Here is a 23932-nt window from a genome sequence, read left to right on the forward strand (position 1 = left end):
AAAGCTTAAGTTGTGTCCTATGTGGTTTCTTTTGCTCTTTCCTCTTCCACATTTTCCAAATTCTTTTGATCCTCTCTGTTACACTGGATTAGAGCCATGCGACAGCTGCGTTCATCTGTTTCCTTTGTTGTCCACAGATGAAGCACGTTGAGGAACGTTTTGGACAAGATGCCAGTAAAGAGGTTCTGCTCATGTGCATTGGCATCACGTCCGGTGTGGGCCGTCTCATCTTTGGCAGAGTGGCAGACTACGTCAATGGAGTAAACAAAGTGTACCTGCAGGTGAGCGCCTGGCGTCAGCCATCACAAAGACATGCTTAAAACTTATAATAACTATCAGTACTAATGCTAAACTAATGTGTCTCCCTCATACTAGCCAGTTTGCATGGTGTGCCATGTTCAACCAGTATGGGTTTCTTAAAGCTAAATTTGCAAATATTCAACAATTAATGCTAATATTCAAAATCTTGATTGATTGATATATGATATGATTCTGTTTCCATAAAAAAATGGGGGCTGGGAAGGTGGTGGCTGTGCATGTGCATGAATGGTGTGTCATAGAAGTGCTGTGTTTGCTTTGTGTGAATGGTTGAATGAAAGTTTTGCTGTAAAGAGCTGTGAGGGGCAGATAAGCCCAGCTCCTTGTAAATACAGTCCATTTTCCATGGTCGTGAGATGCGAAAAAATAAGTCAAGAGGAAAATGTGTCTTGATATTGAAACTTTAAAAAAGGTAAATAAGAAATAAAAAAGAAGCCCTTTCTCACCTCCTCTCAGGTAACTTCCTTCTTCGTCATTGGCGTCATGTCCATGATGATCCCCCTGTGCAACATCTTTGGTGGGCTGATTGCCGTGTGCCTGCTGATGGGGTTGTTTGACGGCTGCTTCATCTGCATCATGGCTCCGATCGCGTTCGAGCTGGTTGGGGATAAAGACGTGTCTCAGGCCATCGGCTTCCTGCTGGGTCTGATGTCCGTGCCCATGACTGTGGGCCCTCCCATTGCAGGTAATATAAACTGCTGCAATTCTCACCATCAAATCAAATCTAGAGATATGGCAGCTCAAGTCATACATGATTTGAAGTCAGTGGCTCAGTATTTCATTGTTATTTTAAGGCTCATTATGAAGATATTTCTTTACATAGGTAGCTACACAATGTGTGTGTATAATCTGTCACAGATTATCTGCTTGTGCACAAACTAAAGTGTTCTCTCTTATTATCACAAAACCCACTATCATAATACCAATTGAATTTGCGTTTCGCCCTAAACACACCACTTTGAATTAGGTGAGGTACAATCCTTCTAGACCATGGCTCTGACACAGCCAACTCTTTTTCCACCTTAAATGAACCAATGTTGATTTGAACTTTTCCTAATTGCACTTGCACCATAATCTTTGTGAACCAGAACCTCACTCTTACAGAAGAAGAGAGGGGAGTAGTGATGGATTAGGGATCGTGGAATATGATTACAGCTAGATTTAAGGGCAGAGGATGTCACATCTTGTTAAGCCCTATGAGAAAAACTGATTTGCGGACATGGGGTATACGTCCAAGAATCTACGATCCTTTAACCAGAGTCAGCTCACTATTCCCAACATTTCTGGGACAGAGCTTCCAGCGTGGTGGCCCCAGCCTTGTCGAAGATTCGCAAAGCCACATCCCTCTGGATATTCAAAAAACTACTCAACTGATTGAGAGGGGAAACCAACAGTCATTGTTAAAATAAATGTTTCCATAATTATCACAATTATGGAAATTATCACAAATCTCTTCAATAAGTTGAGACCAAATTACTGAAACTGTTTTGAATACAGGATATACAGTAATACAGGATTTTTATTAGTGCAGCAAATTTTTCATTTTCTATATATAACTTATTGATTTAAAATGGGAAGTCTCACAAATACAATTACACATTTTATTATCCTTAAAATGGAACTCAACACATGGCAAGACATGCACAAACATTCTAGAACAAAAGAAAAACCCAATCTTTTCCCCCCACATATATTCACAGGTCTTCAGCACCATCTAGTGTTCATTTTGGCTCCTTGTATTTGCAGTGCATGCGCTGGAAACACTGATTAAGAATTGTGTTTAGCAAAAGTTGTTTGTTTGTGAAAGGCCTGATCTTGAGACATATATGACTAAAGCTGCATTGTGCGTGTTCATTAGGCTCTCTAGATATACGTACCAATATCAGTAACGTGAGCTTCATGTGTGGAGTGCACAGTGAAGTCTGATACTGAAAGACATCTAATGTGAAAAGGCAGCTGTTTTAGTGTTTCACAAAGAACTTTGTAAACATTGAAACCTCATCCGGGTTTTTCTTACCCCTGTTGGAATCCTGACAACATCCCTGTTTTCCTCTTTCCTCGTCTGCTGCAGGCTTCCTCAGGGACCGACTGGGCAGCTACGACGTGGCCTTCTACCTGGCAGGCATCCCACCGATCTTCGGAGGAGCTGTGCTGTGTCTGATACCCTGGGTGGAGGCCAGGCGCAAGAGGATGGAGAAGAAAGTCCTGAGCAAGGAGCAAGACGTCACCCAGACGATGATAGAGCATGAGAAGGCTCGGGAGGACGCACAAAGCAAAACGGGAGAGTCTGTCCTCTAAGTGTCACTCTGAACAGACTGAGAGAGAGACATGCAGCTGACCGGCAGCATTAACATACCGTGTGTGTGTGCGTGTGTGTGTGTGTGTGTGTGGTTCCGTGTGTTTGTGTTCAGCCCACATTGTAGAGACTGCCTTGAGTAGGAGAATGTCAGAAAATGCCAAAGCGATGAAACATATCAGAAAGAGTAACATGTTGAAGTGCATGAATGTGATCCTGAAGAACTATGCATTTTAATTGGACTGAACTAATCTTAGAACAGGATAACTTTATGAACTTTATGAGCTTAAATGAAAATGGAAAAAAATTATGCATATTTCATATTTGTCACAGGGGAAGGAAGACGTGCTGTAGTATGCGTTAGTTTAAATGCAGTGTGAAAGCTACACAGTCTTACCAAATATGACAATCATGAGGGAAAGGAGTCATTTTTTACACATTTGGATACATGCATACAGTATATAATATATATATATATATATATATATGGAATAAAACAACACACTAGATTACACAGGAAATGAAACCAATTCTGTGTAGGAAAAAAACTTGATTTTGCCTTAATCAACATCTTTGTTTTGCCTCAATGTAAAGGAAACAGTCCTGCTAAAGATCTCTACGGAAACATTTATAATTGTCTCCAGTGTACACTTAGAGCAAGCCAAATGTCACATCCAGGGATGAGGAGTTCATAGTATTTTAAAGGGACAGAGAGAATGGCTTCATAGAAGAGAAGTTACAGTGTTGTGAAGCTCTGGGCTCGTCTGAGCTGTAACGGTGCTCAGACACTTCAAGGGAAGCAGCTTTAAGCATGAAACATTAAACATACAACATTAAATGAGGAACATATTAACATTGTGTTAGTGTTTAGGTCTATGTTCACTGATTGTAGTAGTGAATTGAAGCAGTATTTCTTTTAAAACACACAGTGGTGGGAGTCCTTTTTACTTTTTTTTTATTTGTTCTTTTTTCTCTGTTATTTGGCCCGAACATTTTCACTTTTTACTTTATACTCTACTACAATCTACTGAGGCCCAGGTCATAAAACAAGCTTCACTCTGTTAACAACATGTGAGCTTTGATGGATGACCTCAAAACCTCAACAAAGAACTACAAATACTGTAGTTCTCTTCTTTATAAAAAGGCTATTACACATTGATGGTATCTTTTCATTTGAGAGACTGAATCTCTTATATATGTCCATGTCATTAACCTTCAACAGAAAAGTGTTTTATATATATATGTGTTTTTTAGATTTTGTGGAGAATATAATGCTGTAAAGCATTAATTTCATTTATTGAAGACCAAATGTACTGAAATGCAAATGGCTGAAATTTGAGTGTTAATCCTGTTTGCTTGTTGTCATGCGTCAGCCTGAAGCTCAGAGATAGTGTCAGTGAACCATCCTAACATGTCACATATCCATGGAAAACTCCAGAGACCCTTTGGAGGACAATACACCATTACAGAGATGCTGTGGGTCGATGATGTCTTGCCGCTGCAGAACTGGGACACTCTACCTCAGATGTTGTGAAAGAGTAGAACTTCCCCATCCTGGACCGTCCTGTTCTTCCATCAGAGGCGCTGCCCCAGTGTTTGTTTTTGAGAGGTGTGACCAGAGAAACGCAAATAAAACACAACGTGGAACATGATCTTGCTGCCTGAAGCTTTGCTCTTTAATGAAATATCTTATTTTTATGTGTAAGAAACTTAGGCAGCGTTTCTCCTTTTTAAATCTATATTTTTATTATAAATCACATCAGTTGCCTTTCCTTTCAAGCCTCTTTTTTTAAATGAAATGTATGACTGTTTAAAGCACACTCTGTGTTCATAGTTTATTTTTAGATTGATTAAAATGTGTGATATTCACCAATGAGAGCCTCAAGTAATTTCTTGTCAGAGAAATTACTTAATCTGTACCTCTGAATTTTGATTGTAACCTTTGTTTTATTACGCTCACTGGCTCACTAAGTTGAGTCATGGCTTATATCTGCTTCGTGAAGGGATCTGTGCCATCCAAAGAGAAAGTCCAAAAAGTTGTATTATCTAGATATGATTTTAGTTCACAGCCTTTTGAAACTGCCTTGACATTCAACCTGTTTTCTGTGGTAATAGTGTTTTCAAAGGGACTTTGTGGCAAACAGGACTCCTGGGCCATGTTTGCCTTTTTGGATGAGCTTATGTGCCTCAGTGTTTATTACCATTTTATTGTTTGCTGTTATTATTTTTGGCTCGATCCCGTCCAATCCAACCACTGGATTTGTCCAGAACATTTCTCTGTGTGTATGCATGTTTTTTTTGCTTCAAGTGCAGATAGTTTTCCTTCCTTAAAATTTGACTGCAAAGACTGCGTCTTTGCTCTTTGTTGCTCTATGTTTGCGTGATTTCTTTCTGCTCGCTTTCCTTAATGCTCCATTTGGATATGTGTTGTTTGCTCTCTTTTGCATGTGTGATTATTAATTTCCTTCAATCAGTGAACTAAATATATTTTCTATCTACTGCAGGATGTGTGGTGAGCTGCAGTATATGCAATTTATGTAAACATAATCAGATTTCAACATTATCAAGATAGTAAAAAAAATATGTTTACACTTTTGGTGACTTTCTGTGTAATGTGTTCTCGTGTGTGTGCCTGGTACAGTATGAACATCACTGAGCTTCAGCCCTGCAGTTATTGGACAGTTGATAGAATTCTAGTTGAAATGTTTATGAGACGTAAGTACAAGGCAAACAGGCTGAAAGAAAGAAGATGATTAATGGACTGCAACTTTCTGGTCTCTTCTCCCCTATTTGTGTCATTAAGTGAGTAGATTGTGAATTAGAGACTTTTGTGACCTGAATTTGTTCTATTTTTTAAAGACTCATCCCATGCCATGTGTCCCCCTCAGTTCTCTACACACTTTACCAGGGTGCACTAAACTTATGGTTATTCATTTGGAAGCAGTCTAAGAGGAAGGGATGTCTGATGGAACAAACGCAGAGAAAATAGTCACATGTGGGACAACCCAGGTGATAGATGATCAATATCTGACAGACCCCTACAGAGGATGACCCTCAATATGTTTCATTTTACTCATCGCATTTGATTCATCTGACAGATGCTTTTATCTAAAGCCATGTTTAAAGAGTGCAGACCTCCTCCAGATGAACAAGAACTAAACATCACCGTCACGTGTCTGCAGAGAAGTAGTATTAGATGAAGTCCGTGCACAGGGGTGTTTAGAATGAGCCAATCCTCATGTCAGTTTTTATTAGATTATCCACAAAATAAAATCCAACATCAAAACTGATGGGACACAAAAGTCCCAGATGAAGATAAACCTGTTTTGATATATGAACACTTTCAGTTTGAGGTCTGAGGGAAATTTCTTTTAAAATAAATGTAATATATATTAAAATAAGCACATTCATCCACGTTCTGTACATGAGTATAATTATGACATATTGGAAATATATTTCAAGCTATTCTGTCACTAGTGTAAAGTTTCAGAGACAAATAACAGCTAGTGTTATGTATTTGTTACTTATTACTTATTTATAACTTAGCATTATATTCTCTATTGCATATGTAATAATAATTCCATGTATTATTACACTGAACAAAGTACATTAGTAGAATTATATTAGTTGAACTTGCTCTTTATGGTCACACACAGTGTGTACAAACCCTCACCGACTGGAGTGTGGGAAGGTTCTATTGTTATGTCCCACTAGAGGGCGCCATGTCCTCTGAATGCTTTACAACTTACACCACTTCCTGTATCCTTTAGTTTCTAATGCGTCAGCTGGATCAGAGAGGAAGCGAAAACAAGAGGTCTCCCTCCGCTCTAACTTCAGGGTACCAAAGGGTTTGTTTTACACACAGTGTCACATGACCTGTCATAATGGAGGCTGCTCGGTTTTTTCAGATTATTAGTCAACTCATATTATTGATACATTCTATATGACTGATACATTCTATATGACTGATACATTCTATATTACTGATACATTCTATATGACTGATACATTCTATATGACTGATACATTCTATATTATTGATACATTCTATATGACTGATACATTCTATATGACTGATACATTCTATATTATTTAAACATTCTATATGACTGATACATTCTATATGACTGATACATTCTATATTATTTAAACATTCTATATGACTGATACATTCTATATGACTGATACATTCTATATTACTGATACATTCTATATGACTGATACATTCTATATTATTTAAACATTCTATATGACTGATACATTCTATATGACTGATACATTCTATATGACTGATACATTCTATATTATTGATACATTCTATATGACTGATACATTCTATATGACTGATACATTCTATATTATTGATACATTCTATATGACTGATACATTCTATATTATTGATACATTCTATATGACTGATACATTCTATATGACTGATACATTCTATATGACTGATACATTCTATATTATTTAAACATTCTATATGACTGATACATTCTATATTATTGATACATTCTATATGACTGATACATTCTATATTATTGATACATTCTATATGACTATACATTCTATATTACCGATACATTCTATACTAATGATACACTCTACACTACCGATACATTCTATACTAATGATACACTCTACACTACCGATACATTCTATACTAATGATACACTCTACACTACCGATACATTCTATACTAATGATACACTCTACACTACCGATACATTGTACAGCCCTGGTGACCAGCTGATACAGCCCCACAGTCGCGTCAGGAGACAACACAGATACAAACCATCAGACCCATGTGCAGCTGAACTCTGGTAGATCCTGAGAGCGGGGACTTCTCTGAATAGAGGAGGTCTTTATATGGCCCACACCGAGTGAACGCCACTGTGAATAGACGATCTCTGGCTCCAGCAGCCATACTGACAGTGGCTGTGACAGATGAAGGCTCAGGACTAAAGACTGTAAATAAAGACGCTGCTGCTGTCCACTGACTCACAGACAACAGACATGACCGACTTCACCGCGCTTCTACTGCAGGAGAGCGTCTGACGGGAGGAACCACACCGGCAGACACACACAGCAGACAGCGGCTGTGTGGCGGTGTCCGCTCGGCCGCGACGTGTAACAGACCGACAGGTATGTCCTCATCCGCGGGGAAAAAGAAGCACGTTCGGTTCGCCAGCATGGAGGAGGAGGAGGACAACGAGCAGGAGGAGGACACCCTGTTCGACAAGAGGAAGGACGGCGGCTCCGGGCGGGGACTGAAGAGCGCGCTGAAGGCGGCCAAGAGGGCGACGAACCCGGGATGCGACGACCGGGTGCAGGTGGTCGGCGGAGGGAGGGGCGGGTCCGGAGCGTGCGGCCGCTGGATGGTCACCCTGGTCCTCTCCGCTTCCTTCCTGGGCCTGGTACAGTAATGAATGAAGGCTTTTCAAATGTGCAACACTTCCAGTTCAGCATAGGGATCTAATAACAAGCTGAGTATCCACAGACTTCTGTTAATGTCCATGGTCACATCAGGAATTGATAGACGGGCATGTCAATCAAATACACCCCCCCAACAAATGGCCATGTTTTCATGATGTAGTTCGTATTGTTAGTAAGTTTAGACGACTGACAGGACAGGGGCCAGTCAGATCTCAGCAGGGGCCCATGCCCCCCCCTGGTCCTTCCCCTGGATCCACCCCTGCTTGCTTACTTCCCAACCTCAACTTGCACCGTCCCCATGGATCTAAATTCGATTCTACATGCAGGATAATGTCAGTGCACTATGAGGTCAATCAAGAGACGCATTAAGAATCACATGGTGGTTGCCATCGATCCAGCAGAATCTCTTTAGCAGCAGTGTATCCTGAAAGTTACTGTCTGGGAGTATGGTTCAAATTCTGCCCACCATCAACCTTCAAGAGCAAACACTGGAGAGCGGTCCGTCTCCTAAACCAGGAGACATGTTTATTTGTTCCCAAAAACTTCTAACTGCTGGACACAGTTCGGGTCCAGTTTGCAGCAGTAGATATTTTCAATTAAGTTTGAGTCCAGGCTTGTTATTGTATGATGTAGGTTTTCTGACCATCAAATATTTCTCCAAACTCTCTCCCAGTCTGTAGATTATCCAGAGCAGTCTGTGTATACTCTAACAAAGTATTTAAAATGAAGGAGGCCCATCCTTCCTGATGGGTTCTCCTCCAAATCCATTATTGTATGAGTTTATTCAAATTGCAGCCTGTAGAGCCAAATGTGATTGGAAATATAAAAAGGATATAATCTGGGTAGACAGGGGAAAGCAAAACATAAATGCTGAGCTGTCATGGGATATTTATTTTATTGGTACTACCAGTTGATTTGAACCCTGTACAGATACGTTCTTTCTGACTCATGTATCATGTAACAAAGGTATAGTAATAAAAGACATCTCTAATCAGTAACTGCTCCGGGTTAGTACTGACCAACTGTCAGGTTGTCAGTTCCTGAGCAGTGAGTGAGACATGACAGTGAGTCTGCTGTAGTATTCCACACACAGGACTAGCATAGTTGCTTTTCAGCCCATTTACCTAGATCACACTACTGGAATGAATCTGCATCCATCTGAGTGTCAATCTGCAGGCCTGGTTCACTTGTTTACTGAACATGGGAGTGAGGCAGCTGCTCCCACTGAGGGTTCACTGCAGCACAGGGGTTGTTCAAGAACTAAAATCCACACAAGCACCTTTTTAAGCACTAGAGAGTCTACATGATATTTGCTTGATATATGCAAATAATATGAATATTAGCCTCAGTTTATCTTCTTAGCGGCAGTTAAGTCTCATTTTGCATGTTACCATGGTTACTACTGTCACATATTGGTTGACACAGTGAAAGGTAGGGGAGTTTATACATGTGCTCGTTAACAGGAAGGAGTGCTGCGTACAAACCTCTCAGATACAGGAGATTTCAGATGGTCGATTGAGAACCAGTCACATGACCTTCCCTGACAGATTTGACCCCATTGTTCTTGTTTTTCTAGGGGATGAGTATCTCAGTTCTTGGCCCCACGTTTGAAGACCTGGCTGTGAATGTGAAGAAGAACATCAGCAACCTGTCCTACATCTTCGTCGGTCGCTCTGCGGGATACATAGGAGGATCCCTCTTAGGGGGCCTTCTCTTCGATTACATGAGCCCCCACCTGCTGCTTGGTAACCCCTCCTTCAAATGTGTTTCTTCTATGTGGTTTTGTAGACATTGTGCTGTAGACATAAATGGCTGCTGGTGAAGGAAGCGTTGATAGTCTGAGCTGCCAGAGCCACCCAGAGCCACTCAAAGGCAACCTGCTAACCACAGCTGCCTGTTGGAGGAGTTTAAAACTCTACAGTTGTGTGACCACGACTTCATAGCTGTATTCAGACGTGATCTCCGGAGGAACTCTGGGGTCCAGAGGTTTCCTTTCTCAAATGCACACCGCAGCGGGAGGTTCTCTGCACTCACAGCAGTAACAACTCCTCCGCATTAATTAGGCCAGAGGTGGGAGACAGAGGCAGGAAGTGAGGAATCAGCTGTTATCCCCACAAACTCTGAATCCTGTGGAGGATCTTTTTTGTGTTCTCACATGTCGACTCCTCCGGAGTTACTCGGGGGTCCGGCAGAGAGAGTCTGCAGAAACTCTGGAGGCTCTCACTCGGACTCGGAGGATCTCCAGGAGTTCAGTACATGTCTGAAAGAAGCTCATGTGATTTCCAGGCTGCAGTAGGATGAGGCATTGATTTAATCCAATTCAATTGTATTTGTTTAGAGCCAAATCACAACAAACATCATCACAAGCTACTTTACATAGTAAGGTTGAGACTTATAGAAAATTATAGAGCAACCAAACAGTTCCCACATGAGCAGCATCATCCTTTGTTGTCAGTCTTCCAACATGGTGGTGAATATGCTTGGGGGATCACACTGACTGCTTCTACATGGACACCAATATTCCCTCTATTGACTCTATTCAGAACAAGAATATTCCGTTCATACTCCTGTTTACATGTTATAGAGCATAACCAGATTATGCCATTCTGTCCAACGTTATTCCGGCAGTTTTAAAACCTCAACCTGAAAGAGCGCACTATGCCACTGTTTACCATTTTAGATGTTTTCTTTCTAATTTTGCAAAATGTACAACTTTACTTTGTTTGCATCCAGGCAATGAGTCATCAAGCAGTAAACGTAGTCACTGTGGCACGTGTCTGCAGTCCTCACATCCACATGTCTGATAGATGTTGGACACTTCACACTTCTTCTGACTGTTTGCACCTGATCTGAAATGAAATGATGTGTCTTTCCAGGTTTATCGATGCTGGTCACGTCCTTTGGAATGTGTGCGATCCCGTTCTGTACGCAGGCCTTGTTCCTCACCCTGCTCATGTCCAGCATCGGGATGTCTATGGGTGTTCTGGACACAGGTAAGACAGCACTTAGATTGATAGATCGACAAGGTATTCTTTGATGGATAGAAGGGTAGATAGATAGAGTGATGGATAGATGGACACTTTATTGGCCCCAGGGGATAAACAGGTTGTGTAAGTGATTGTATACGTTTACTGTTTGTCACACTGTGGGAAGGGTGTAAAATATGAAATCAAAACACATCACGTTGTGCAGTAAAAAGCCCGGTGAATCATCAACAGGGACACGTTCATGTCATCCATCTGTGCTGTGATTTGGAAACGCAGCAAAAACAATGACCAAGCTTTGGTCACAGTACAAAACCACACGAGAAAGGGAGAGTGTGGACCTGATTGTGGCAATGGCAAAGTGCTTGTGTGAGGCCAAATCCATTGTGTGTCGTTCTTCACTCCCTGCTGATTGGTATTTGGGTCACACCCTGTTTTTTTTACCTAACAAAGGACATCGCACAATAAAAGTAAACAGCAGCAGCAAGATGGTGGATCTTCTGGTGGATGTTGTATAACCAGTGGTTCTCTGTCTGTCTGTCTGTCAGGTGGGAATGTGCTCATCCTGAAGACCTGGGGTGAGCAGGGAGGCCCTCACATGCAGGCTCTGCACTTCAGCTTTGCTGCTGGGGCCTTTGTGTCTCCAATCATAGCAAAGATGCTGTTTGGGCCAGATGGAAACAGCAGCATGGGACCCACACCCACCAATTCAACACCTCCTGCCACCCCAGAACAAGTCCCCACCGTCTCCGATGCTCACACATTCGTCAGCTTCATCCACAGCAGGAGCATCACCCTCAAGTCCATGTGGGCCTACATTGTGATTGGCTCTTTTGTCGGTCTCATGTCGTTACTCTTCTTCTTCCTCTACACCCGCAGCAGCATGTCCCGGGACAAAGCTCGCACGTCGTCAGGAAAGCCCCTGGTGGCCAAACACCACACCGCTCTTGTTGTCCTGCTCTTCTTCTTTTTCTTTGGCTACGTAGGTGCTGAGGTGGCATACGGGACCTTCATCTACAACTTCGCCAAGGACTACGCACACATGCAACAGTCGCAGGCAGCCGGTTTGAACTCGTTGTTCTGGGCAACGTTTGCTGCCTGTCGAGGGCTTGCCATCTTCTTTGCGGCGTGTGTGTACCCGGGGACCCTGATCCTGTTGAGCCTGGTGGGCTCCACCATCTCCTCGCTGCTCCTCTGCCTCTTCAGCAGGGAGAAAGTGGTCTTGTGGGTTTGCACTGGTCTCTATGGAGCCTCCATGGCCACGACCTTCCCCAGTGGCATCTCCTGGATGGAGCAGTACACCACAGTGACGGGCAACACAGCAGCAGTGTTTGTGGTGGGCTCAGCACTGGGTGAGATGGTGCTGCCCGCTCTTGTAGGCTTCCTGGGAAAGTTCTACCATTACCCCTTACTGATGTACCTGTCACTCATCACCGCCACCTTCACCTCCATCCTCTTCCCTGTCATGTACAAGCTGGCCTCTGCCCCAAATGGCCAGAGCAGGAAACCCCGCACCACGGGTCGACCCGAAGCCGACGACAGCGAATTCCGTCAGGCGCTGCTGGATTCAGGAGCCAATGATGAAGAGGAGGAGGAGGAGCCAGACATGGAGGCGGATCAGTGGAATGATGCAGACTTTGAGGTGATTGAGATGGACGACACAGCGAGTCTCCTGAGTTCACCCAGCAAGGCTTCGTCTCCCCCCGATGTCAGCGGTGTGATGGAGCCTCTGTCCGCAGGGGCAGCCTCCCCCTCAGACTCCATCTCGCTGGTCGGAGACTCCCCCAGACGCAAGCTGCTGCTCTCAGACAGAGAGAAGAGAGACTGAACTGAAAACACTTCAATATGCTTCTGATCGTTCACAGAACACAGGCAGCTTCACGTCTTAAAACTGCTGGATGAAGGTTCTGAAGTCTGTGACACTACGAATTTTTCATTGTGAAGGACTTGTGATTCATTCGACCTACTCCTTCCACACTGAGGTCAAAGGTCAGGGTCAGCTGTGGAACAGAAGCCATAGGGCTGGTAGGAATTCAGTGCCTTGCTCAAGGACGGATGAGCAGAGTGAATGAGTTGAGCCATGGACACTTATCCTCTTCATCCTCATGCTGCCAAAAACTGATGTCTTAAAACTGGAATTTGATTTTGCACTAATGCATTGAGTGTGTGACGGTGATAGTTGTGTACGTGAAGTTGTATGCACTTATGTAATTGGCAGTTTTTGTTATGTCCTGTTAAGTGTCCAGTGGCTGGTGGTTCTTCAATCATGTGTTGTTACTGTGATTCATGAAGTTTTTTAATGAACTAAATCATTGAAAGAAGACGTTCAGATACATTGACTTTTTATTATATCAATCTCAAACCTCCACCTACAGCAATGTCCATTAAAAACACAGAAACACCTCCTTCATAATCACTATTTACATTTATACAAATAGACAGATCCTGTGTATGGCTGTATGTAGAACTGAACATCAGGACTTTACAGAGTTTGATGACAGCTTTTTTTCTGCACAGAAACTTGGTAATGTAAACAAAACCATATGCACAGGGAAATAATACTCTTCATGACATACATTATCAAAATACAGTATTGCAACAGTCCCAGATTTAAAAAAACTGAAATAGTATCAGTTTCCACTCTGAAGAGAGTTTGACGTGTCAAATCTGCCAAAATGGACATCAGTACAATCGAAGTGAAATGAATGAACAACAGAACGCATAAAGACAGTTTGATTGCATTCATGGCCAGAGCTAGAGTTTCTCTGGTGCTAGTGAACAGTGGGGTCATAGATGGAGATGTACAGGAAGTATTTACATGCCTGCAGTCGTCATATAGAAATGCAGAATGTTGTCTTGAGATTTGTAAGGAGCTCCTTAAAAGACTTCCAACTGCTTCTGCGCTATCAAGAGACAACAAGTCATTGTTGACTGGACTGCACGTAGTTCCATGACAGGCAGTCTGCAGCTGTGTCACCCCACACATCAGCTTCACTCAGCCAACAGCAGCTAATGGAGATGGCAGCAAACAAGGATGAAGACGAACAGAACCCTGAGGGGGAGGGAGCCCCTCCCACACTCAGGAGGCTCAAACCAGACAGTCTGCAAACGCAGAAAAACGGTTGAATAGCAAGTAACAGTTACAAGACGATGAAAACCCAACAGGGTTTAATCAAAGCACCATTTTAACTATACAACTGAATTGACAATCAAACACTGAGATGGGGTGGGGGGGCAACAGTTAGCACCAAATCAGCAGAGAGCACTGTGTTCAGGAGCCAATCAGAACTGCTCCAGCAGCTGTCGGAGGTAGGGGGCCTTGGAGAGCTGTCTGTTGACCCGGGCCAGCTTGTAAAGGACAGGACAGTCCAGGGACACACAGGGAACCTGCCGCTCTGCACAGCCGCTGCAGTTCCTGCAGACCTGCAGAAAAACACACACACATACACACTCGATGAGGGAAGTGGGACTCCAGAGGCTGTGATGAAGTTTACACTTTATATATTCACATAGATCTGAAAGGTGTTTGAATCCACAGTTCTACTGGTGTTTCATCCAAACCACTGTCCAAACAACCCTCTGAGATGGGCTCAGAGATCAGTAAGAACAAAGACTTAAAAACACTTGCTGTATCCCACTCTGAGGCTACATCCACCACTACGTCTTAGTTTTAGAACGCATCACTGCTGCTAAGTTTACGCCTGATATTCACACTATCCTGGAGTTTTTGAGCTCCTAAAATAGAAAAAGTCTGGAAACACTGTTGGCCCAACTTTAGTTTGAAAACTCTGGCGCTGCTACATGAAACATTTGGAAACGATGACGCAATTACCCACATTCTGTTCCTGATTGGTTCGAGGAAAACTGGTTTATGCACTAACATTGTAAACACTTAACTTTCAGTTACAGTCCCACCTAATGATCAAATCCTGTCCTCTCCCCCACCGTGTTCTGACAGAAATGCTGTATGTAAAACACAGACTCTAATGACTTACACAAGAAGGATAGACTTCCTTCGCTTCATCTCAAATCTCTACATTACAGTTAAGGCCGAGGACATGAGCAGCAGACTGTGAGGGTGGAGCTGCAGGGTTTTGTGTCTGATTGACTTCTATTCATATCGAACCCTGTTGTATAAAGTCCAGTCAGCAGCAGAGCCTGAAGGACACTTGCTACTCTTTGTTTTTAAGTGGCGGCTGTGGCTCAAGGGGGTAGAGCAGTCATCCTCGAACCAGAAGGTCCGCTTCTGCATGCCGAAGTGTCCTTGGGCAAGATGACTGAAGACTGAACCCCAAAAGTGTCCCACAATAGTGCGACATAAATATGCACTCTATGAATGGGTGAATGGCAAAAACTGTACTGTAAAGCACTTTGAGTGGTCATCAAACCTTGAATTTAATTTATTATTCCTTTGTTTGGATGTTTGTGCTTCACTGTGCAGATGTGTGTGTGTGTGTGTACACATCTCCAGAGTTCAGTGCATGTCTGAAAACAGCTCAACTTAGCAGCCAATCACAGTCTACTATGCAACATGCACAAGTGTGATTCGAAAACCTTCAATGAACCTGAACCTTTTCAGCAGGTAAATTATTGTAAAATAAAATTATTCTTTATTTTTTTTTTTAAATCTTTAAATAATCATTTTCCATGTAATCTAAGTAGTAATCATTGAAAGGATCCATATTTCTACATCTTAAAACAACCATGAGCAGTGGATCTTGAGGATCGGTCCCCTCAGGTCCAGCCTCTCACCTTCAGCAGCTGGTCCTGCTGACTCTCCCACTGCCTGATGTCCTGGTAGAGTGTGACAGCAACTCTCTGGGGTTCAGCACGGCACCGCGAGCACACGCCCAGCTGGGTCAGCTCGTCACACACGGGGCAATGGAGCGTGGTGAAGTACTGAGAAATGGTTCCCTTCCTCCCTGCTTCCTCTCCTCCGGCAGCTGCAGAGCAGGAGGCTTTCTGGATCTGGAGAGAGATGAAGGACGCATGTTAACCTCTGCAGACCAAAAAAAACTGAATATCATTAAAACAACTGATGCTTTATTTAGTTTTCTCTCTTTGTTCTTTTTCTGAGGGATTTCTGTGCTCACGGTCAGGTCAGTGTATGTGTCCACACCAAACGTCCGTCTGTGTCTCCATGTAGTCCAATCTACACTGTCATACAATGAATCCAAGTAATAATGTGGAGTATGAGGGTATGAAATAAAGCTGTCTGCACACAAATTACAGACAATTGTGATATTTTTGAGGGTCGGGTCTTCTCTTTTTATTAATCCCATTAAACTTCTGCAGAGTCATAAGAGGCCAAGTTGAGGTTTGGCTTGTGGTCACATTCATTGCTCTGATGAACTCTGCATCAGCTTGACCAGCAGGTGGCGTGTGTGCTCTATCAGAGCAGATCTTCACTTCAGTATTGACACAGACTGAAGCAACAGCACAGCGGTTTGATGAGATTCATTCGATCCTCAGCAGGAAGCAGGAGAGACATTTTCTCCTCAGCCTTTGTTCTCTCTCCACTGAAGACACACGCTTGTGACAGGAATGGAAACATTTACTCACTTCAGCAGAAAGCTGACAAGTCACTTTATCTCATTAATCAAGAATTAATTAAACTCAAGCTCATTCAGATCTGTGAGTTTTTATTAGAAATCCTCTGCTTCCTTCTTTTGTTCAGAAGGTTTTCATGTTGTTAGATAAGAGAATTATCATCTGTGCTGCCTCGAAGTTGTAACCGTAACATAAGAATCCCAGTGGGTCCTCTCACCCTGGGCAGCTCCTGGTACCAGCTGAACACGTCCACTCCGATCAGCTGGAACATGCGGGCCAGCGGCGGCAGGATCTGCTTGGTGATGTAGTAGGTGGCGTTGAGGCGGAGGCTGGGGTCCTGCAGAACGTCCATCGGCCGACGCACCAGCTGGATGAGGGGCAAGCCGGGCATCCCGTACACGACCACGTAGGGCACCCGCTCCCCCACACGGGGCTCCAGTCGACGGTCATGCACCATCATACGCCTGGGATCAATCAAAACAGAAGACTTGACAAAACGGATCAACTCATAAAAAAACCTGTTCATAAGCGCTGAGCTTTAAATCTGCTTTTAACCTGTGCTCTTATGCAGAGGTCACATCTGACTGTAAGTCACTCAAATAATTAATATTGTACAACATTGCAGCAACATCAGAAATCAACATGGCCGCTGCTTTGTGTTGTTGTACAAACACTGTACTGTCTGTGCTAGAGCTCATGAATGAGGCTGAGTGTTTCCCTCTCACCCGTGCCTCCGAAATCTGATTTTTTTCCCATCCATTAAGAGCTGGGTTGCCTAGCAACAGACTCAGGTACTGTACACGCAGGCTAGTGCAGTTAGACAACGAGCACTGTGGGGAGGGAGTAATTGGATTCACACTGAGTACAGTAACTGTAGTTGACACACTCTTCCTCACTCTCCTGCATATGGCCACACACATGGGTGCACGCGCAGACACACACACGCATATTCGTCCAAGTAAAACTAAGGACTTTAGTCATTCATTATCTTCTAATGCTGCTAATAGATGCACTGTATGAATGTGTGTGTGAATGAGTGAATGGCAAATTGTAATGTAAAGTGCTTTAAGTGGTCATCAAGACTGGAAAAGCGCTGTATAAATACAAAACCATTTACCAAACCATTTTTGTTTTGCTGTGGTGGGAAATTTGTCTGCCTGTAGCTTTCCTGTAAATGATCAATGACTACACACACACACACACACACACACACACGCACACACGCACACACGCACACACGCACACACGCACACACACACGCACACACCACGCACACGCCACGCACACACGCGCACACACACCTGGTGAGCTCCAGTGCAGGGACGCAGGATCCGGGCCGGTACGAGCCAGTGCCTCTGTACTCCTTGGCGAAGGTCAGGTCCTGCATGCTGGCCCGACCGTCCAGGACCTTCACACACTGACGCTGCACAAACTGTTTCACCTGGCTGATGTCCCGCGTCTCAAACAGCAGCTTAATGGAACGCTCCAGAATCTGAGGAGGACATGAAGCAATCAATACATGAGACATGAGGAGAGAAAGAAGACGGTAGACAGAGATGAAACTAAATAAATAGGACTGATTCGATATTTAAATAGAATTATGCGCAGTGACTGTGTGACTCAGACTGAATGGCATCAACACTGGTACATTTCAGTCTAGACACAATACCAGGGGCATTTTTCCTGATTGACAAGCGTGAGTAGACGAGAGCAGGAAGAAAGCTGGCATGGTTGTGATTGGTGTAGAGCACAGAGAAATGGTTTGCTTGTTACCTTGGAAACAGCGGGGCAGCCGTCGCGGCGCACTGTCTCGATCCCTTTGGCGTCAAACACGGGTTCCTTTTGGTCGAGGCTTTCATACATGTATCCCACGTAGCGCTTCTTTGTCTGCAGTACACAGGGGAGGTACACCTGGGACAGACGGGACAGACACACAGAATTTAATTGTACCTCTAAATATGTTTAAGTGTGCAGATGGAGAAAGACAATTGGCACAGACTGACAAATCCAAATCAAATTGCACAGATCATTTGTCTGTGTGTGTGTGTGTGTAGTGGCTCCTGTGGTGAAGTATTACCTTTTCAAACTTGAGCTTGACAGGTTTGGGATTGGTTGCAGTCACTGCCTCAGCGATCTCGTTGCCAATCTTAAACGCCTGCTCTTTGGTGGCTCCCTTCAGCAAAACAAACAGGCTGCAAAGAACAGAGAGCAGCTCACCATCACTGTCACCATGAATTCAGCCAGTCGCCACAGAGCTGAGTGATCAGAGGAATGGCTGATCTGTCAGAGGAAGGTCTGACATTTCTGACGACTATTGAGTCGGTCATCAGGACTTAATCTGACTTCTCTCCTGTGTCTTAATGTACCATGATGTATGTGCAGCCTATGATTCCTGCTGATGACAATCTTGTGTCTCTGTAGAAAGGAGCAGCAAGAATTCATTATATGACATTTCAGGGTAAAAATTTTAATTTGATTAGCTGAGACTCTCCATCAAATGGCTATGTGCATCTGAAGTGGTTAGAGAAGCATACAGCACGTGTTCTTGGGCATGATTCCTCCCTAATTGCTGCCAAAACGCAGATGACCTGCACTCAATACTGTGCCTGAACGCATGCTGTGAAGACATTACTGAAAATATGAAGAAGTTTGACATGAAGTGTGTCAAGTAGACAGACTCCTGTGAGACACTTGATAAATGTGGGCACAGATCTTTTTCAGTTTTCCTGCCGATCTAATTTAGTTTCATTACTGATGTGCAAACAGAGACAAAAAGTTTATTCTCGCAGTTTAAAACATCACAGCAAGAATAAAAAATCAAAGCTTTGTGAATGTGGTAGCTGCAGCCATTGTGATACAGAGAATTGATTTGGACCTTTGAACTATTTGTTAAAAACAATACAGACGCTGATGACAGCAAACACTGTAGTGTCTGATAACTGAAAATGTTGGCGCTGCATGAAAACACAGTTCAGGTGCCATCAGTGAAAATAGTGACACATGAACAGAACTGCTCACTGTGTGAACACACGGTGAGAGACGGTGGAGTGTCAGTGAATCAGGATCGGAGGAAGTACTAATGCTGCCTACCTGTCTGTGTCACCATACACAACACGCGCTCCCCATTTCTTCGTGTCATTGACCATTTTGATGGCTCTCTCCAGGGTTTCTCTGGCTTTGTGAACGATGCTGTCTCCAACCTGGAAACGACAGATGACAAGAACCCGATGAACAAATCGTGTAGGAAAAGATGGGGGAAACACTGGTGCAGTGGTTCAACTATGGCCCTGATTATTTGTCTCTGCTTCTTTACACTAAAATAAGCAGAAAGGGCTTTGGACAGAAAGCTGGAATTTGAAAACATAACCAAAACAGATCTGTTGCCCTCTTCCTTGTTTATTCTTTTTAATGCAAGCTTTGTTAGACTTTGGCATCATTTAAATATTATGAATCTGCAGGTTCATCCTTCTCTCCTTCCCCCTCACCCTCGTGGAGCAACCGTTGCTTACCTCAACACTGGGCATGCGGCCAGAGTAGTTGGCTGCAGTGTAGCCGAAGGTGACGTTGGCAATGAGCTTGAGTCCAAGCTGTCGGGCACCAAGCAGCTTCATGAGGGCTTTATCCTGCTTGTAGCTTTTCATTGACTGCTTCACCATGATCCTTGTGTTGAGGATTTCCTCCAGCATGCTGGGCAGGACTCCTTTACGCACTGAGGACTGAACAGGAAAATTAAACGTATGAGAATGTGTGCAAGTGGAGGAACCTTCCAAGTCAGTGTGAATGAGTGTGTACGGCTGCATTAATCCAGCAGTGGAACAGGCTCCCAATCGGATTTGTGTCCCCTGACATATAGATCTATATATCAAGGGTCATGATCCTTGATATAGATCTATATATCAAGGGTCATGATCCAGACAGTCAATCCACCATCTTATCTCAGGTTACAAAGCCCATCTGTTTTGAAAATAAATATTTTTGGAATGATTGACGACAATAAACTGATTCAAAAATACAGTTCTGACATAAATCTCATAATTGCTGTGACTGACCATTACAAGTCTTCACAACCTTATGCTTTCTGTTAACAGGGAAAATAAAACTGTGATGACGCTCACTGTCTGATAGACAAACAAATCTACACACCTGTTAAGAGAACTGTAAAAATGCATCAAAATAGGATCTGATGTATTTCTTTTTTAATTTAATTAATTAACAACTTTTATTTCTCATTATAACAACCAGTGTGAAGGTGCTGAAACGCAGTTACACACTGGTCCCTCTGTCTTCTCTCCTCCCCCTTTCTCCACTTTCAGGGTGTTTGCGTTCATGGTGTATGCACCTGACCCCTCGATTATAAACACCCAACCTCTTGATTGGCAGTCTTTGCTAACTGTAATGCTGTTTCACATTTGCATTCCATGTTGATGTTATGCAAGTGAATATTTTGGCTCTGCATGAGCAAATGAGTAAGTACAGGGAGACGGCAAAACCCGGTTAGCCTGCTTTAGCAACATCTGGCTGGATTCTGCCAAAATCCAGCTGTAGAGAAAAATCGAATTGAATCTGGATTCATTCTGTGTCTTATTATAACCTCAGTAAATACTAGTTCACTGTGCTGTGGTATGTGTGTGCGTGTGTGTTATGTAATGAGACTGTGGGACAGGAGCCAGTGTGGAGTGTGGAGCAATAAGCAAATCAAAGAAAAGCTTGAATGGAGGGATGCAGAGCATGAAGTGGGCTTTGTGTTGACGTGCTCAGCATTCACAGCAGCTAATGAAGCTTAATAAATCTGCATCGCTGGAGGACTCAGAGACATGATTCATAATGGGGCCAAGTGGTTTTCAGGACAACATTAAGACCTTGGTGGAAGCTGAGGAGAGGTCTGAAGGGGCTGTACCTTGACGAAGGCGATGCCATTGGGTGACACAGTGATGTCGTTGCGGAGCTGGTAAAGAAGCTCAGGAGGAACTCTCAGAGAGGTGCAGCCAAACTTAAACTCATCAGGCCTGAGAAAGAGACAGAAGTGCATGAATATCATGAAGAAAATACATTTGAATGCTTTACCAGAACTCAGTTGTGGCTGCTGGCCAGCACCGCAGCATCTACACCTCACCACCACTAAATCACCCAAACATGACTAGCAGCGGCCACACTGAGGCACAAAGCTACAGCAGTGACAGCAGGTTTGTCCATTAACATCCATTGATCCATTAACATCACCTATGGATTAGGTCAAATCTGAACAATATTCAAGATGAAATTACAATCAGGCTAAAATTGTAATGATAAAGTTACTTTCAATATCATTTATAGAGGTACTGTTAACTTCAACAGTAAAGTAAATGTTATGACTGTCTTATCATGAAACACATCAGTGCTGATGTGATGTGGACATTTCTTACCTATTATTATAAACGAAATCTGCATTATATGGTTCAAAGAAATGGCTCAAAAACCATCAACTATTTAATTCATACTGAACTTGCAAGGAAAATGCTGACAATTTATATCAGAAATTGAAAATATAAAAATAATGTTTATGCATGTAATTACAAATGTGTGTCTGTGAAACTGCGCTCACTTTCAAAGAAGCCAGCTTCGGGTCTGAGAGCTCAATCACTGGGGCTGGAGCAGACGGCTTGGGACCAGAGGGGGCAAAAGTACTCACTTTCTTTACTTAAGTAGTACACATATTTCAGGCTCTGAAATGTACTTCAGTACAAAAGTAAAAAGTAAAATGATACACGATACCCCTTATGATAACGAAAAAAGTTCTAGGAACACAAAATAGGATAGTTTTCCTCTTTTCTCAACAACCTGCACAGTGCTGGTACAGAGAGAGAAAGAAAATCACTGGACACAGTCTAGTTTTGCTGCAACCCAAATTTCAGACAGAATAATAAAGAGTGAACTGAACCGAGGTCCTGCATGAGCACCTGGATACTTTTTTACAGGGAATAAATGGATGGGGAATTTGCTGGCATTGATAAGGTCCCTGCCCTTTGTACACACCGCCTGTCGCTACTACCGATTGAATGGTTTAGTGAGGTCCTCGGATCGGCCCCGCCGGAGTCAGTCACGGCCCTGGTGCAGCGCCGAGAAGACGATCAAACTTGACTATTTAGACAAAGTAAAATCATAACGAGGTTTCCGTAGGTGAACCTGCAGGAGGATCATTACCGTTACAGCCGCTCGACATCGGTCGACCACGGCATCCCGACCAACCTCCGGACGCTTAGGGTCTCGCGCTGCCCCCCCATGTGCTGTGATACAGTTACAAAGTATTTGTACTGTATTCCCACCTCTGCTTGGGACCACCATGGTCCTCTAACGGACTGATGTCAGCTTCAGGGGATTCTGGAGGGGAAAAGACCTCCAACTGAAAAGAGCCCTCTAGCACAGATTCCCTGTGATGCTGAGTCATTCTCCATGTCACTGAGCAGCTCCAGCCTCACACTTCTCAAAATTATAGTGTGTAGAGTTGAGCTCTTTTACATATTCATATTCATGTTGATACAATTAGCAACAAATGTAGCAAGTTGCAAATACTACTGAACAAATAAGTAATTGTATAAAACATTTATTTAAAAACCGAGGAGATTAAATTTCCATCTGTCCCCTGAGCTAATTTGTCACTTTCTGCTCTGCTGAGAATGAAAGGCATGGAGCCAGTGTATGTCTGCTCTTTTTTTATGTTGGAGTAGTAGAAATATGCATGTTGGAGGTTGATGGCTCCTGCTGTTGCTATGCAACTACAATAATCCTGGTGAAAAAAAACTGAAAGATTTTTTTCCTTGCAGTGAAAACCCACAGACCTCTCAGCACATTTGCATTTAAATAATGAGGGAAGTAAGGCAGTGTGCTGTAGGTGTGTGGACCTTACGTTCCCAGACTGTCCATGTGGCCCAGGCAGGTGGAGTAGCAGTAGTTGTATGCGATGACAATGGAGGGATAGAGTGACTGGAAGTCCAGCACAACCACCGAGTTACTGTAGAAGCGCGACTCAGGCTCCATCACCAGTGGGATGCACTGAGGCGCCCTCTGCTGGGCTCGCTGCTGGACGCTGGGTGTGATGGGGATGTAGTTCAGAGGCTTGGCCACACGTAGCATCATGGACTCAACGCGGTACTGTAGGGACGAGAAGAGAACCCACCTATAAGTAGAGGACACTCGCACTAGGAGCAGTGAGCACAGACATATTTGAACCCTGTGGGGCAAAATGTTGGTAAAACCTGATAAACAACTGACGTCACCATCGTATCACATAAATTGTTTTGGGGTGGTTGTGTAGTCGTCCACTAACCAGAAGATAGGGCTGGGCGATATGACTTCAAATCAATATCACCAT

General features: G+C 43.4%; 3 protein-coding genes across 4 annotated transcripts in view; 2 read left to right on the top strand and 1 right to left on the bottom strand.

The window, feature by feature from the left end:
* The window catches only part of slc16a10 (solute carrier family 16 member 10), a 33528-nt gene extending 28074 nt beyond the window's left edge, over window positions 1-5454 (top strand). The window contains exons 4-6 of the mRNA XM_035143744.2: window positions 138-281; window positions 775-1003; window positions 2390-5454. Of these exons, the coding sequence (XP_034999635.1) occupies window positions 138-281; window positions 775-1003; window positions 2390-2616 (600 nt within the window). The 3' untranslated portion in view covers window positions 2617-5454. The remainder of the gene's footprint in view (window positions 1-137; window positions 282-774; window positions 1004-2389) is intronic.
* Window positions 5455-7375: 1921 nt separating this feature from the next.
* mfsd4b (major facilitator superfamily domain containing 4B) lies at window positions 7376-13355 on the top strand. The gene is made up of 4 exons (XM_035143591.2): window positions 7376-8031; window positions 9627-9795; window positions 10927-11043; window positions 11583-13355. The coding sequence occupies exons 1-4, from the start codon at window positions 7762-7764 to the stop codon at window positions 12860-12862; spliced, it is 1836 nt and encodes a 611-aa protein (XP_034999482.2). The 5' UTR covers window positions 7376-7761; the 3' UTR covers window positions 12863-13355.
* Window positions 13356-13359: 4 nt separating this feature from the next.
* The window catches only part of rev3l (REV3 like, DNA directed polymerase zeta catalytic subunit), a 64418-nt gene continuing 53845 nt past the window's right edge, over window positions 13360-23932 (bottom strand). For both annotated transcript variants that reach the window (XM_035143590.2, XM_035143588.2), the window contains exons 23-32: window positions 23468-23712; window positions 21482-21590; window positions 20094-20300; window positions 19675-19784; window positions 18662-18776; window positions 18358-18495; window positions 17886-18076; window positions 16802-17048; window positions 15787-16002; window positions 13360-14457 (exon numbers count right to left, since the gene is read on the bottom strand). In XM_035143590.2, coding sequence (XP_034999481.1) covers window positions 14317-14457; window positions 15787-16002; window positions 16802-17048; window positions 17886-18076; window positions 18358-18495; window positions 18662-18776; window positions 19675-19784; window positions 20094-20300; window positions 21482-21590; window positions 23468-23712 — 1719 coding nt within the window. In that variant the 3' untranslated portion in view covers window positions 13360-14316. The remainder of the gene's footprint in view (window positions 14458-15786; window positions 16003-16801; window positions 17049-17885; window positions 18077-18357; window positions 18496-18661; window positions 18777-19674; window positions 19785-20093; window positions 20301-21481; window positions 21591-23467; window positions 23713-23932) is intronic.

The sequence above is a fragment of the Hippoglossus stenolepis genome, chromosome 20 (assembly GCF_022539355.2).
Source record: "Hippoglossus stenolepis isolate QCI-W04-F060 chromosome 20, HSTE1.2, whole genome shotgun sequence".
Lineage (NCBI taxonomy): Eukaryota > Metazoa > Chordata > Actinopteri > Pleuronectiformes > Pleuronectidae > Hippoglossus > Hippoglossus stenolepis.

Excerpts from the sequence above, each read along its gene's own strand:
- mfsd4b (XM_035143591.2), top strand. The coding sequence starts at position 7,762 with ATGTCCTCATCCGCGGGGAAAAAGAAGCACGTTCGGTTCGCCAGCATG. Across the intron at positions 8,032-9,626 it reads CCGCTTCCTTCCTGGGCCTG|GGGATGAGTATCTCAGTTCT; the intron begins GTACAGTAATGA and ends TTGTTTTTCTAG. Across the intron at positions 11,044-11,582 it reads TATGGGTGTTCTGGACACAG|GTGGGAATGTGCTCATCCTG; the intron begins GTAAGACAGCAC and ends TCTGTCTGTCAG.